Consider the following 14,674-nt stretch of genomic DNA (forward strand, 5'->3'; position numbering starts at 1 on the left):
TGCTTTCCCCCAAAACACCCTGTATTCGCATACTAGGTATACATGACTACAAAATACAATTCATTACCTACCCTAAAGATAAGGAAAGACTGAGCCTAAAAATATTGGTATATAAGAGACCAAGTAAATTATGTAATATTTCAAATGAAATCTAATAATTTAAAATCATATTTTAAATGGTACCGATTGTTTTAAAAATATCATCAAATGAAAAAATGCATTTGATTTTCTCAGAACATCCAGCAGAAGAAAAAGGAATGTAACGTCTCCCATTGGAAACCACCTTCCTGGTGATGAGACACATTGAGCTGACCTCTTGAAATCCAAACACCTACAGCATGCCAGGCATTGACCGTCCATGGGCAGATGGTTATGTATTTATGCAAGGAATTCACAAATTAACATGTATTATTGATTTTTCTCTAGGTTACTGGATACCATAAACAACATGTATGGATTTCCAATGATGCTGCATATGTTGCTAGAGACCATTGCTGCAACACTGTTTGCTTACGAGGCAAGCAAGGTAAGTAATGTTAGTTATTGAAGTCCTTGTTATGAAAACATTCAAATTGTTGAAGAGTGAGAATGTTTAGTGTTTCCATAGATATTGGTAAACAAAATGATCTTTTCATTTTTCTGCCAATTATTTTTTTTAATTTCATATTTCAATAGATAAAATAAGAAATGTATAGTTAGTCTAATTGTTTAAACTTACGAAACACAAATTATCAGGATATATTTGTAAAATAATGATATGAAATACTTAATTTGCTGTGATTATGATTCAAGGAATATATTTATTAGAACTTGAAGGCTGCAAATAATGCCACACAAACTAACTAACAAAGTAACTCTCTAGCCTTCTTAAAACCGAAGGCTCATGGCTGCAGCAACACAGGCCTTACATCTGTCCCTATCATGAGCAAGATCTATATACTCATTTCCATCCCTACCGATTTCCTTTAGTTCCATCTCAACGTTGTCCCTCCATCTTCGTCTTGGCCTTCCTATAGGTCTCTTATCATAAGGTTTCCCAACAAGAATCCTGTAAACTTCACTTTCCTCTCCCATTCGTGCCATATATATTACCTAACACTCGGTTTCGGCCTGTAAGCATATATTTATTTTCTCTTTGTTAACTTCTAAACCTATCTCTTTAGCAGTTTTGAAAAATGTTTTAGCATTATTCTTAATTGTTTTTATATCATCCCCTAATAAGTCTACATCATCTGCATAGGCTAACAACTGAGTCATACCATTTAATTTTAGTCCTTCTTTAGTTACCTTCCTAACATCGTATTCTAAGGCAAAATTAAAGAGCAATGGAGATAATGCATCTCCTTGTTTCAACCCATCATGAATTGTAAATTTATCAGACACATTAATACCCACACGAATTTTACTTTTTGTTTCACTGGTGCATACTTCTATCATACTAACAAGTTTCTTAGGTATTCCAAACTCGACTAATATATTATATAATTTATCTCTTTTGACCGAATCATATGTTTTTTTTTTCAAATCAATGAATAGCTGATTGACATTCTGATTATATTCCCACTTTTTTTCAAGTGTCTGTCTGATGTGAAAAATTTGATCTGGAGTATTTTCTGTTACGTTTAAATCCACATTGATAATCACCTATAATTTCATTATCATACGGGGTTAGTTTTGTTAAAATAATGTTAGATAATATTTTATATGTTGTTGAGAGTAGATAAATTCCACGGTAATTATTGCAGTTCATTTTATCACCTTTTTTAAACACAGGAACAATTATGATTCATTAAACTGTTGAGGGATTTCTTCTTTATTCCATATTAAACAAATTAATTTATGAAGTTGACATATTAACCAATTTCCACTATATTTAATTAACTCAGCTGGTATTAAATCAATGCCAGGTGCTTTGTTATTCCTTAGCCTTTTAATAGCATCTTTAACTTTAGTCAAGTTAGATTCTGGAACTAAAGGTTCTGCTGTGTGTACTTCATTTACTTCTGATTTATCTCCTACATGAACATTTAAAAGGTCATTAAAGTAGTTCTTCCATCTATTGAAAATATCGCTTGGGTCAGCTAGAAAATCACCATCTTTATCTTTTATCAAGTTTACTTTAGGTTGCCAGCCCTTTCTAAATTCATTTACACCTTTATATAAATCTCTGGTATTTTTGTTTTTTGCTGTTTGTTTCAATTTCGTTAATTTTGCTTTTCAAGTAATCTCTTTTTTTTTACTTGTAAACGTGCGGTTAACTTCTCGCTTCATTCTATTATAATTGCTTAGATTTGTATTATCAGAGTTATTTAACCACCTAAGTCTAGCCTGATTTCTAATTTCCATTAGATTATGACATTCATTATCAAACCATGGCTTACTTTTTCTTGGTTTACGGTATCCTATACTTTCTTTAGCTGCTGATTCTATTGCTCCCAATTCTTATTTACGTCTGTTTCATTTATATTTTCATCTTCATTTAAATCCTGCAAGACATCAAATCTATTTGACAGTTTAATTTGGTAATCTTTCTTAATTCTTTCATCAGCAAATTTTCCTGTATTAAATTTTAGAACTTTTAAATTTTGTTGGTTATGATTTATCACTGCGAGTCTTTCTCTTAATTTAGCAATTACTAAATAATGGTCACTGGCACAGTCAGCACCTCTATGTGTACGAACGTCAATTATATTAGTATGCCTTCTCTTATCAATGAGAATATGATCTACCTGATTATGAGTTTTGCCATCTGGAGAATACCAGGTATATTTATGGTTGTCCTTATGTTTAAAAGTGGTAATTTTCACAATTAAATTCTTTGAGATTGCAAAGTAATCAGTCTTATACCAATATCATTACTTAATTCATGAAGACTTTCTTTACCAATCGTGGGTTAAAATTTATATTCTTTGCCAATCTTTGCATTACAGTCACCTAACAGAATTTTCATCTGATACTGAGAAAATTTATCAAAGCCCTGTTCTAACTCTGCATAAAAAACGACTTTAGTATTATCATCTTTATCTTCCGTTGCTGCATGTACTTTTATTAAAATAATTTTACACCACCTACCCTGTAAAACTGCATATGATATCCTATCATTAATAAATTCTACTGTTTTAAGAGACGAGAAAATTCTATTATTTATGAAAAAACCTGTTCCAAAGTATTGATTTTAAGTACCACCATAGAAAAAAGAAAAATTTTTAGTTTTACAATTTCCTTCTCCTGGCCACCTGGATAGCTACTACTTCTAATTTATACTTTAACTATCTCATTAACTGCACACTGAAATGCCCCAGGCCGGTAAAGGCTGAGAATGAGAACATTCCAGGTGCCTAATTTAATATCCTTATTCCTAACGTAGATCTTATCCTTAGTCCAGGGAGTCCCAAACAAGTCCCCACCTGGAGATCCGAATGGGGGACTATTTTACCTACGGAATAATTTACCTTGGGAACATCCATGGCCTCATATTGCTGTATCTTGACATGTTTTTTTACAGTGCAGAGTTGTCAGCTCTACGCCTAACTCCCAATATGAATGCAGGACCGCACCTGTCGTTGGTCAGCGGATCCCTCGGAACTAGCAAAAATAATGGAGTGCAAAAATAAATTAAAATAATTGCCTACATAAAAGTTGAAAATGTTAAGTTTCCCATAAAAAACAAACTTCGGATCAAAGTGTTGAAATGTGATAATATATAAGCTTTATTGGCTCAGAACTGTGTAATAATCGAATTTTTTTCTGAAAATTATCTCCGGTTTGGGATGTGTAGAAAACGAGTTTCAAAGGAATCATTGAACACCAGATTCCACGAAAAATCGAGTTTTGATCCTAGTGTCGAAATAACAGATTATATGTGCTTTGAGAGGCTAAATATGCATAAAAACTCGAAAATGACTTATAAATTTAAATTGGTTACTAAACTGGGAAATATGCAAAATTTTGATGCCAACATAAACATTATGACTAAAATTTATCCCAAATTTTAAAGCTATCCTTTAACGAGGCGTGTCCGTGTTAATAACAAAATGGAACAACTATGCACGCACTAATTGCGTGAAATATAAAAATATAATTAAAAAAACAGTTGTGCTGTCTATGTACTTTTCTGGTGGATAGAGTAGAATAGTTTCCCCAAGTATACAGGGGTCAGAATTGTTTTGGTCGCCATTTTGAAACCGGTCAGTGGATTACAAAATCATGTTCGCTTCCTTTTCAGGTTTTCTGTGACCTTTACAACGAGGTATTACTCGAACCCCACCCCCCATGCCATTTGAAATTTTCTAGTACTTCCCTAACTTTAAACCCTCTTTTTTTGGTCACTCGGTTTCATCCTTTTTTTAGTCCCGCAGTCATCATGTGGCATATCGTTGGAAAGCTTGTATCCTGAACTTCGAAACTGTTATGGTGCTGCACTTATCTTAATTGTTAAGCTCGGTATACTCGATTTGGCTCACCTTCCTTTTTTTGCAAAACCATTTTCTACACGGAAAACGATAGGTGGTACAGACAAATGTTTCATATGACAATCGTATTTTTTCCCCGCCTTTCCGAATCTGCATTCCAAACATACACTTTCCTTTTGAAAATCGCACGAACGCGCATGTGCCCCCCCACTAAAACCACAAAGGGTGGCTTTCGGGCTGTTGCAAATACTTTCTTAGGAATCCTTTGGGCCCAACTTAGTGGTGCATTTATTTGCTTCAACTTGATACGATCTCCACACACACACACACACACATATATATATATATATATATATATATATATATATATATATAAATTTAAATCAATTTTCAAACCATATTAAAAATACGTACATTGCGACTTTATTCATGTTGATAAGTAAATATCTTGCTTTCAGAGTTCTTCGCTGTTCACAACTGTGAACGACACTGCTTGGTATGAAGGAACGGAGGACGTCCAACTCTTTCTAAAGATTGTTTCAGAACAATGTAAGAAACCTCTAAAATTCTCAGGAGCCAAGTTTTTCACTTTGTCGTACGATTTTTTCTCTGTGGTAAGTTTATTAGCACAGCTTCATTATTTATCCTCCTAGAAGCAATATGCAAACGGACGGTCTAGCGGTTTTTCGGTAGACGATCCTGTGAAGGCACGTTATCAAAAACTAAGAAAAGTTTAATATTTTAATATTTTTAGTACACATTATCTTCACTTTAATTGACATATTTCTTGTCTTGTGTTGTTTTAATATTTTTATATCCAAAAATGTTTTTAATATTGGGTTGCTTTCTCATAGCGTGGATAAGAATCGTATACAGTAACAATCAAAAATGTTTTGCACCTACAAAATTATAACACTCTTAAGACTTGTTTCCATATTCATATAAAACATTAAAATGCTGACGAAAATGATTTACCTAACTGAAAACTAGATGATTTAAGAATATTTCACGTTAGCCGAAATAAAACTATTCAATCAGAATTAATATTTTTTCTAATCACAGAAAACCAAGGAATGCAGTTTGTTGTTCTATACTGTCAATAGGTAGTACACTCACCTCAATTAAAACTCTTCTTTATACAGCATATTTACAGAAGATACAATTCAAAATACAAGTACTGTATATCAATATACGCTGTATTAAATACAATTTATTACTAACATCTTTGACCCTGTACAGTCGTGAATTTTCTTCTGCACTCTCTTTTCGCAACATCCTCAGAGTCTACAAATGGAGTATATTTCTTTAGTATCTACGTTATGGAAGACCATAAAGAGAACTGAATATACTCCTGTTTATGCTTATGGATGTAATGTTATTTCCTTTTCATATCATTGTTTTTGTTTTATCTTCCAGTTGCTGGGATCTATCGTCTCCTACTACTTGTTTCTAACACAGTTCAAGTAAAACGAAAATGAGAAATACTCTCCTACTAACAGGCTATAATGTGAATTAATGTCAATACACTTTATCATTATATTGTATTAATGTATAATTTCAGAGGTGTATGAATTCAATACAATAATAAAACATATTTTAAGCACAGAAAGTTAATTTTGTGTATGCTTTAAAATGTCATGAAGACTTGTGTAGCAAGTGACAAGTGTCATATTCATCCACCCTTTTAAATATTTATTCACGCCGAAGGAGTGAATCGAACCCGGGAACCCTGGCGTCAAAGCTCGATAGTGTAATCACTTCGCCAAGGGGTCCGGCTGAAGCGTTGCAGTAACTTGCGACAAGCACATTACACCGGTGACCTTCAGTGGATCCCGCTGACACGGGAATCGACAGGAAATCAGTTGAAATGACGTAACGTCAGCCTTATGGAAAATGTACGGTTAACGACAAGACGAAACTCGCCCACCGGCTTTAACGATCGGAAATTTGAATCCCCCTTAAAAAGATCGCGAGACCAGATCTCAGTCCCAGTTGTAACCAGAAAGTTATCGATTAAACAGTTGTTGTATCCAATTTATAGTCTGATTACCAAACGAGTTACAGCGAGAAGTGGTGCGCTATGAAAGTTTCATTTCAAGGATAGAGCCTGCACACAAAATCCTAAGTTCGATCCCAAAACCCAGTGAGGTTCTGTACGATTTGTATCTAAGGGGAAGAAATTAATCGGATACTGTAGAATACGTTCTCCTCATCTCTGCTGGTCCTTACATTTCGATTCTACAATATAAAGTAGAGGTGTGGCATAACTTTCTTACACTGCCTTTTCAGAACAGGGGCGTAGATAGATAGCATATCCGAGAGAGGTTTTAACATAAATTTTGAGAACGTTTGAGATGTAGCACAAATTTTCATTTTACGCTGAAATCGTCAGAAATCAAAATACCGAAATAACAAAAATAGATCAACACGAATAAGTCAAAGATGGCACTATTTGGTATTATTTAGCAGCATTTGCTCTGATTGTAGACAGAATGGTATACTATCAGGTGTCAGGTCATTATATATTGTGTTGAAATGTGTAGAAGAGAAAGCCCTTTAGATATTCTCACTCAAGTTTTTTCTACGTAAAACAGGTTTGAGCTACATGTTGTGCGCATGGCCATTCGAAATTGGAAGGACGATTTTGTCATTGACAATTTTGCATAGATAATTGAAATAATTTACCAAACGGTGCTGAAAGGGAGTATGTAAATTGAAAATGGACAAGACAGGCATTGCTGAAGATTCGCGTGGAGAGAGAACCATGTAATGAACTATAACTATGGAAAATGAAAAGTGGAATTGATTGAAAAGAGTTGAGTGTGACACGCCATTGGCCAGATTAGAGCGCATATTCTATAATTGGGGAAATAAATGTCTTTAAATAATTGGTGAGAGCTGATATATCACTAGTTCCGAAACTAAACAGTAAACCTAAGAAACACGTGGCCCTTTCTGCTCCCTGGAACATGTTCATCGAATGTGAACTTATGGGTAAATCTTCATTAGACAATGCTATTTTAATGCTATTACCAGAGATGGAGTAAGATGACTTAAAAGGTAATGTTTGAGAGACCTAGTGAGAGTTCAACTACCAGAAAAATACATTTCATGTAAAAAATAAACGATCAGGAAAAAATATATGTGTAAATAAGAACCATAATAAAATATAAACCCTGTGTTGATACTCAATCTCTTGAAGGTGTAAATAGGAGTATAAATTGAACTTGTGCGTTGCGTCAGGTGGATTGAAGAACTTTGATTACACACTCATTTCAATAGCCCCTGAAATTATCTACTCCCCTCTTTTCCATTCGCAAAACGTGATGCAAGCATATCAAGAGACTAATAACTGGGAACGGAGTTCTTGCATTTAAAATATCAAAATTGCGCTTCAGATGTCAGTAATTGCCACTTGTAAAGAAAAGGATTGAGTGCTTCTGTAATTCTCAAGTAAAACAGTGAAACTTTCAACAACGTACTTAGCAGTGATGTTAAAATCAGGAATATATTTCATTCTTGCAGTTATCTTGATTCAATCGTTAAGGATGGACACCAAGTTTATGCCTCGAGGTCTTATAGCCATTATTTGGCCAAACATCATAGCTTTCAAGCTATCTGGCTTTTATATAATGGATTTTTACACCGACAATAGCTTGTTCAGAACAACAATGCGTACGATATTCTGTGCTGTGATCACATCGATTGTGACCATGCATTGTTGTCTATATATCGCGACAGCAGCCTTTACCATTAATGATTTTAATCAATCTTCAATATGATTCTCCTTATCAATTTTTACTATCCATGATGTGACAAAATTATTGTTCCTATTTTTGAGGAACCGTACGTTTTGAGCAATTCGAATCCACTGATGACTGTTGATGTTCCGGGACTTGACATCCGAAGCTATGTTTGAGATGCGTATGGGCAGTACTGAACCACCATCTGAACACACACGCCTGATCAACATCGAATACTTGAAAGGTGCGTGTAAAAGATGAAGATTTCTCCTGGCAATTAGTGTCACGGCAGTTGTGGTACGCCACTTCAGGTAAGATCAAATCAGCTTCAATTTTGAACAATCCATTCCTTAATAACCCTGTATATTCTAAGTCACTCACTGTGGTTCCATCAAAGGCCAAGAGGCAGTACTGAAGAAGTACCAGCATCCCAGGACTGTATACCCTCTCCATCTCGTCCACCAACCTTACGAAACTAAATTCAATATTTCTGTAAGATACGAAATGATGAGGGTAATAGTGCCATATCTAGCTTACAAACATCATGTTTGTAGCATTACCAGTTCTCTCTTTATGGCTAGAATGCCATTATTATGTCATTTGTTGTGAAACTTACAGCAGATCTACACGTTATGTTACCATCATATGTTCTTAGTATTGGTGTTTTTATACACCCTGTATGGTGTTTCCGTTGGTGAAATTTTCATCAGAAATACTTACGTCCGATTAAATATTAGTATTATTTAATTATTATTATTATTTATTATCTCAATAGGGTTACAATTAAGCCATACAACATTTCATTTTGAACAATATTAATATAAATAATGAGTTGATGCCCTATGTAGTAAAAAAAACTATGCACAAAAACTACATCTAAGGAAAATGTGATGAATTTACATGAGTATAGAAAGTGTTCTATAGTAGCAATGAAATATAGAAAGTTTGAGAGTTATACAAATTTAGAAGAAAGGAAAGTGTAAAGGTTTTTTCGTTTGGATATGATTGTGTATGCCATTACTGTTCGTATTACAGGGATGAACATTTTAAAATTCAGGGTGTCTCATAAGTAATAACGCAAACTGACACAGGTGAAAGTACACGATAATATAAGCAAAAAGGTCTCACTAAACATGTGTTTCCGAGATAATCGCGAATGTGTGATTACAAGCCGCCACTGACTTCATTGTCTGTAAACGTCGTCCTAGTTGGTAAAATGCTAATAATGTGTGCGAATGTGTGGGAACAAGCCGTCATTGATTGCATTTTGTAAACACCGAGTGCTTTACTTTTTGCGCGGTCCGAGTTTTGCTCTTTGTTTACAAACCAGAACATTTCCGAGAGGTGGCGTTCTTATTAAACAGATGGATACAATCAGAACACAATTAAAGTAGAATGTTCAATAAAAGCAATGAGATATCCAATGACTTTTGTTACTGTTTTATTAGCATTTTACCAACTTGGACGACGTTTTATTGATTAAAGCAAATAAATGTAAATATACATTTTTCTGTTTCTGATACTGTATAGCTACATGAATCTACTATGGAATGTTTATTGAGTGTATTATATAATAATTTCAGTAACGTTTCTTCTAGCGAAAATAAATCATTCTTAATGCATTCTATAATTGTAACTGAAAATATGTTTTACATTATTTGTAGCTGAATTTTGAAATTTTTTTAAATGATAGTTTGCAATATATCAGCTGCCATATTTTTTACACTTAAATGATAATTACATTACTTTGCAGTTTAACATGATTAGTATTTTCTATATTTGTCTACAGAAAATGTTTTCTATTCTTTCCTCTATAAAGTATTGAATTTTTAATGAAGATAAATTTATGGATATTTACACAGTTTACATATTATATTTCCTTTCGTATAAGCTTCACCCTCCTTTGTTAGAGTCTAATAAACACCATTAAATGAATACGAGATTAATGTACTTTCACCAAAAGTAATTCTGAAATGTACAAAATTCCTATGTACATTATACTATAAATTATTTATTTATATCTTGATTTAAATCGCAATTTAAATCAATCCACCTTGCCAGCTAGTAAACGAAACTATTATCACTAAACTATTACCTTACAATTATAAGTACCATAGAAAAGTGTCTCTAACCTAGGACATTACATGTTAAGATAAAAAACGCAATTCAGAAACATTTATTATATTTATATTTCAAGAAAACGCCAACTTTCACATTATAAGAGCCATTAAATTAGTAACACGAGAAAACGTGACCAAATATACGCGTATATTGACCGTTCAGCATGCCGCGAGAAATATGATTTATCTCCACCAAATAAAGCTGAAGAAATGATCTCAACTTGCCATACGGGCAGATTCTTGTAGTTTATTTAACAATGGACAGAGCAAAGGTGGTAGTGTGGGTGGTGTTTGTTAAACCCCTGCACACGATGACAATATGAGCAAATAAACAATGGCCTGTTTAAAATTAGAATTTCAGATGCAAAGTAGGATCCAAAATATCCTTCTGAATATTTTTTTAGTAGTGTTTGTTCCAGACATAAAAAGATATATACTAAATTCTTTCTCTGGGGGGACCCCAGTCAGAGATTAAAAAATATATCTTCTTACGGCAATAAAAATCTTTGTAGGAGGAAAAGCCCCGGCATCCTCCCAGTTAATTCATATTTGTGTGTGTATATATTCGGGTGGTCCTTACTATTGAAGTTCTGAAATGTTTTTGTCTGACCGTCCTATGTTGTTCTATGATGTAAAAATATATGTTGTGAAAAGTTTCATGCAGGTCAGGCCATATTTAGAGGTCGCTCAACCAATTTAAATTTCGTATTTTTTCTAATTTTTATATTATTTTTCCAGGAATGGTGAAAACTGAACATGGCAGCAGCAGCTAATACTAGACGGGTCTCTACAATTTGGTTAATTGGCTCTGAAGAAAGTGAACTGAAAGGATCCAAGTTATCTTCAAATAAACAAGTGTTAAGTGTCTTCTTGTACTACCATAAAATCTTGAAAAAAACAATTCGTTATAGCTCTAGGACCGTTGTAAAGCAAACATCTGTATTTTTGGAAAAGGCTCGCATTCCCATTCGTCATGAACAGGAATTTATATATATAAAAAAAAACTGGAGAAGCTTTATGAAAAGTGGAATAAGATCAAAAAAATCCAATTGGAAAACAACTGTGAAGCAAAGCAATCAATCTCTATTGGTTAGAGACCTTGACACATTTTTTAATATAATATCATCAGGAAGCCCTACAGATGATCAAGATCCCTGACGACAAAGATTTTTTTCTTCAACAGAGAAAACCTGGTCGCCGTGGTTGCTTTGGGCAAGTCGATAAAGTGTTGGCATTAAAAGAAACGAGAGCCGAACAACGAAAACGAAGAAAAAGCAAGCGTCCCATAAGAAGTACGAGAAGCAACATATGACTCACACTGAAAGTTCTACTCTAATTCCCTCCAGTGATGAGCACAGTGGAAGTAATAGTGATGATTCGGAACAGGAGAAAGCAAATTCAAGCACTGAACAAGAAATGACTACAGCTACACCTTCCACTTCAACTGCTTGCAGCCGTAAAAGGGAACGGATGAACATTATCACACCATCATCTGTCGCTATGGCCTTAGAGTAAAGTTAAGTGATAGGAAAGCCACATATCTGTTAGCTACACCTGCTGAGGGTCTTGGCCACAAATTAGATGATCTTAATATTAACAGGACTTCTTTTCGGAGATATCGAGAAAAAACACGTGCAGAACTTGCAAAGAATTTAAAGGAAGCCTTTCGGACAAACTCATCCTTTGTTGTTCACTGGGATGGTAAAGTTCTTCCAGATCTGACTGGGAATGAAAAGGTAGATCGACTACCAGTGATTGTGTCTGGTGTAGAAGTAAATCAGCTGCTTGGCGTACCAAAGTTGCAGTCAGGTACTGGATAAGCGATGGCTGGAGCGGTGGCTACTTTGCTTGAAGGGTGGAGCTGGTTCACCAAGTAAGCTCAATGTGCTTTGACACTACTGCCAGCAACACAGGTCACAGAAATGGAGCTTGCATACTTTTGGAACAGAAGTTGCAAAAGCACCTTCTCTACCTATAATGTCGTCACCACATATTAGAACTCATTGTTGCAAGTGTGTTTAACGAGGCTATGTGATGTACATCATCTGGTCCCGATATAGAAATTTTTAAACGTTTTAAACAGTCCTGGAATAAGCTCTATCAATCAGCTTACGAGAGTGCAACCAATAACGCAACACTTGCAAGAGTTTTGGCAGCATTGGGAGATGACAAGGACACTGTGACTCAATTTGCAGTAAACCAGATTGAGGGAACACAAGTCAGAAATGATTACAGAGAATTTCTAGAGCTTTCAATTATCTTCTTGGGATATGTTCCTTCACGTTGAATACACTATACAGGGTTAGTCAAAAGTATCGGGAGGGGTGTAAGGGGTGACCTTCCACGTAGTACACCCAAATGTCAACCTCACTTCCACGTCAGTACACCCTGGACTGAAGACTAACGAGGCTCTGGCGACTGGCCCCATGGCCAGTATAATTTTGTTTGTGTTGTCCTGTGTTTTGTCCTTACTTGTGCCGAGTGTTCTTTGCAGCCTTGGCTTTTAACGAAAGTCAAAACATTTTAATATTTTATGATTTTAATTACGCAACGTTAGAGTTGTTATGTGAAACGGTAAGGGGCTGGACCCCGTATAGTGTGACGGGTGCAAAATAGCCTTAGTGCTGACGCACCCAAAATTTTAAAATCACAATTAAAATCACAAAAGTATCGGAACAGGCCAGTAATAACGAGACCCGTGGACGGAGGAAATCACATGTTGCAAGTGGGTATTGGTGCGGAATCTGCAATGAATGGGAGTGTTGCCATCATGGCAGCCATTTTGGATTCCGCCATATTGGATATCACACAATATTTTCAAATGGAAAGGGATATGTATGACACATCAATTTTGCTAGAATCGTCCCTCAAAAGACAATCCGAACTCATTTTGGAACTTTCGCCATTCGTGAAAGGGATATTGTGTACTACGTTAGACTACAAAAAGTGAGATTTGTCTGAAAGAATTGTTTACTGTATTCTTGTGGGTAACTGTACACTGCAAATTACAGAGAGCATGATAAAGAAAACATGATATTGACTTACAGAATGCCTCAAAGCAAGTGCTCACACTGCTTCTCGTCGACTGTCTGACAATACTATGTCAACCGATCGTAAAAACTGCAAAGTGCACGTTGTAGCATATCCCGAGAAAGTCCTCTTGTTTCGTCAACAATTCGATTCTGTAGATAATTCAGGGAATGTGGTTTTGTTGTGCGATATACATTGTCCTTCATGTTCCCCCATAGAAAGTAATCCAGGGGTGATAGATCGGGAGATCTTGCAGGCCATTCGATCATACGTCGTCTTCCAATCCATCGTTGTGGAAAGGTTTCATGTAAGTATTGTCGAACATCCCGTCCATAGTGTGGCGGCTCTCCGTCCTGTTGGAACGAAACACGATTAAAGTCCTGTGTCGACACTTGGATGGATATCATATATATCACACATATTGGATATCCAATATGGCGGAGTCCAAGATGGCTGCCATGATATCCACACCCCCATTCAATGCAGTTTCCGCACCAATACCCACTTGCAATATGTGATTTTCCTCCGTCCACGGGTCTCGTTATTACCGGCCTGTCCCGATACCTTTGACTAACCCTGTATGTCCCCTGGCGCCTTCCATCTTGCTAGATAAATGGGAAAGGCATTGTATTCTTTTAAAATATGGATGTTTCGTCGTCAATTCAAACTCTATGTTGGAAGAAAACTGATTGTGTAACATCTGAAATTTATATGTGTGTATTTATCTGAGAGCTTAGTTTGCAGGTCATCTTCCTGTTTCAGCACCCTCTAATGACTTGAAACTACTGCAAAAACTAAGTGCTTATAAAAGGATTAATTCTGGTATCTCTAAAGTTGCCAGTAAGAAACTTGAAGGTCATCTGTTGTATTTAAGTGAGGAGCTTGTGGGTTTATTCATTTAGATTTTGCGATATAGTGGTTGGCCAACGGCTTGGACTACCCTTTCTGGCTTTAGCATTGGTGCTGTATTATAAATGACGTTAACTTATAGAATTGTTCCATTGTTCTAAGTAAGAAAGTACTGAAAAATATAACAATTGCTTGAAAGTTTACGAAGTGCAATAAGGCTTACTTTAGTATCTTTCTTCGTGCACAACCCCAATATTGTACTTTTGTTTGTGTATAGTGTTTTTCGTAAAAATAAAGCTTGGAGTGTAATTGGGTGATCGACCGTTCGCGGAGGGAAATGAAGAAGAAGGGTTTCAAGTTCTTGTTCGTGTTTTATGCGTATATTACTGCAACTAGTGGAGCTAATGGCGCTGTGTGATTCAAGATGGCAACTTGCGAACAGGAGAAGGGCATCTTGGGTTGTGGAATTCGAACACTGCCATTATATTATTATATTTTTTTCTATTATAATTGTCATTTA

The 14,674-nt window shown here is 35.3% G+C and overlaps 1 protein-coding gene across 1 annotated transcript in view; it reads left to right on the forward strand.

The window, feature by feature from the left end:
* Nucleotides 1-14,674, forward strand: part of LOC146002183 (odorant receptor coreceptor-like) — a 66,078-nt gene that overhangs the window by 43,769 nt on the left and 7,635 nt on the right. The window contains exons 5-6 of the mRNA XM_083139900.1: nt 427-526; nt 4,871-5,026. Of these exons, the coding sequence (XP_082996026.1) occupies nt 427-526; nt 4,871-5,026 (256 nt within the window). The remainder of the gene's footprint in view (nt 1-426; nt 527-4,870; nt 5,027-14,674) is intronic.

The sequence above is a fragment of the Lepisma saccharinum genome, chromosome 18 (assembly GCF_977018435.1).
Source record: "Lepisma saccharinum chromosome 18, izLepSacc3.1, whole genome shotgun sequence".
Taxonomy (NCBI): domain Eukaryota; kingdom Metazoa; phylum Arthropoda; class Insecta; order Zygentoma; family Lepismatidae; genus Lepisma; species Lepisma saccharinum.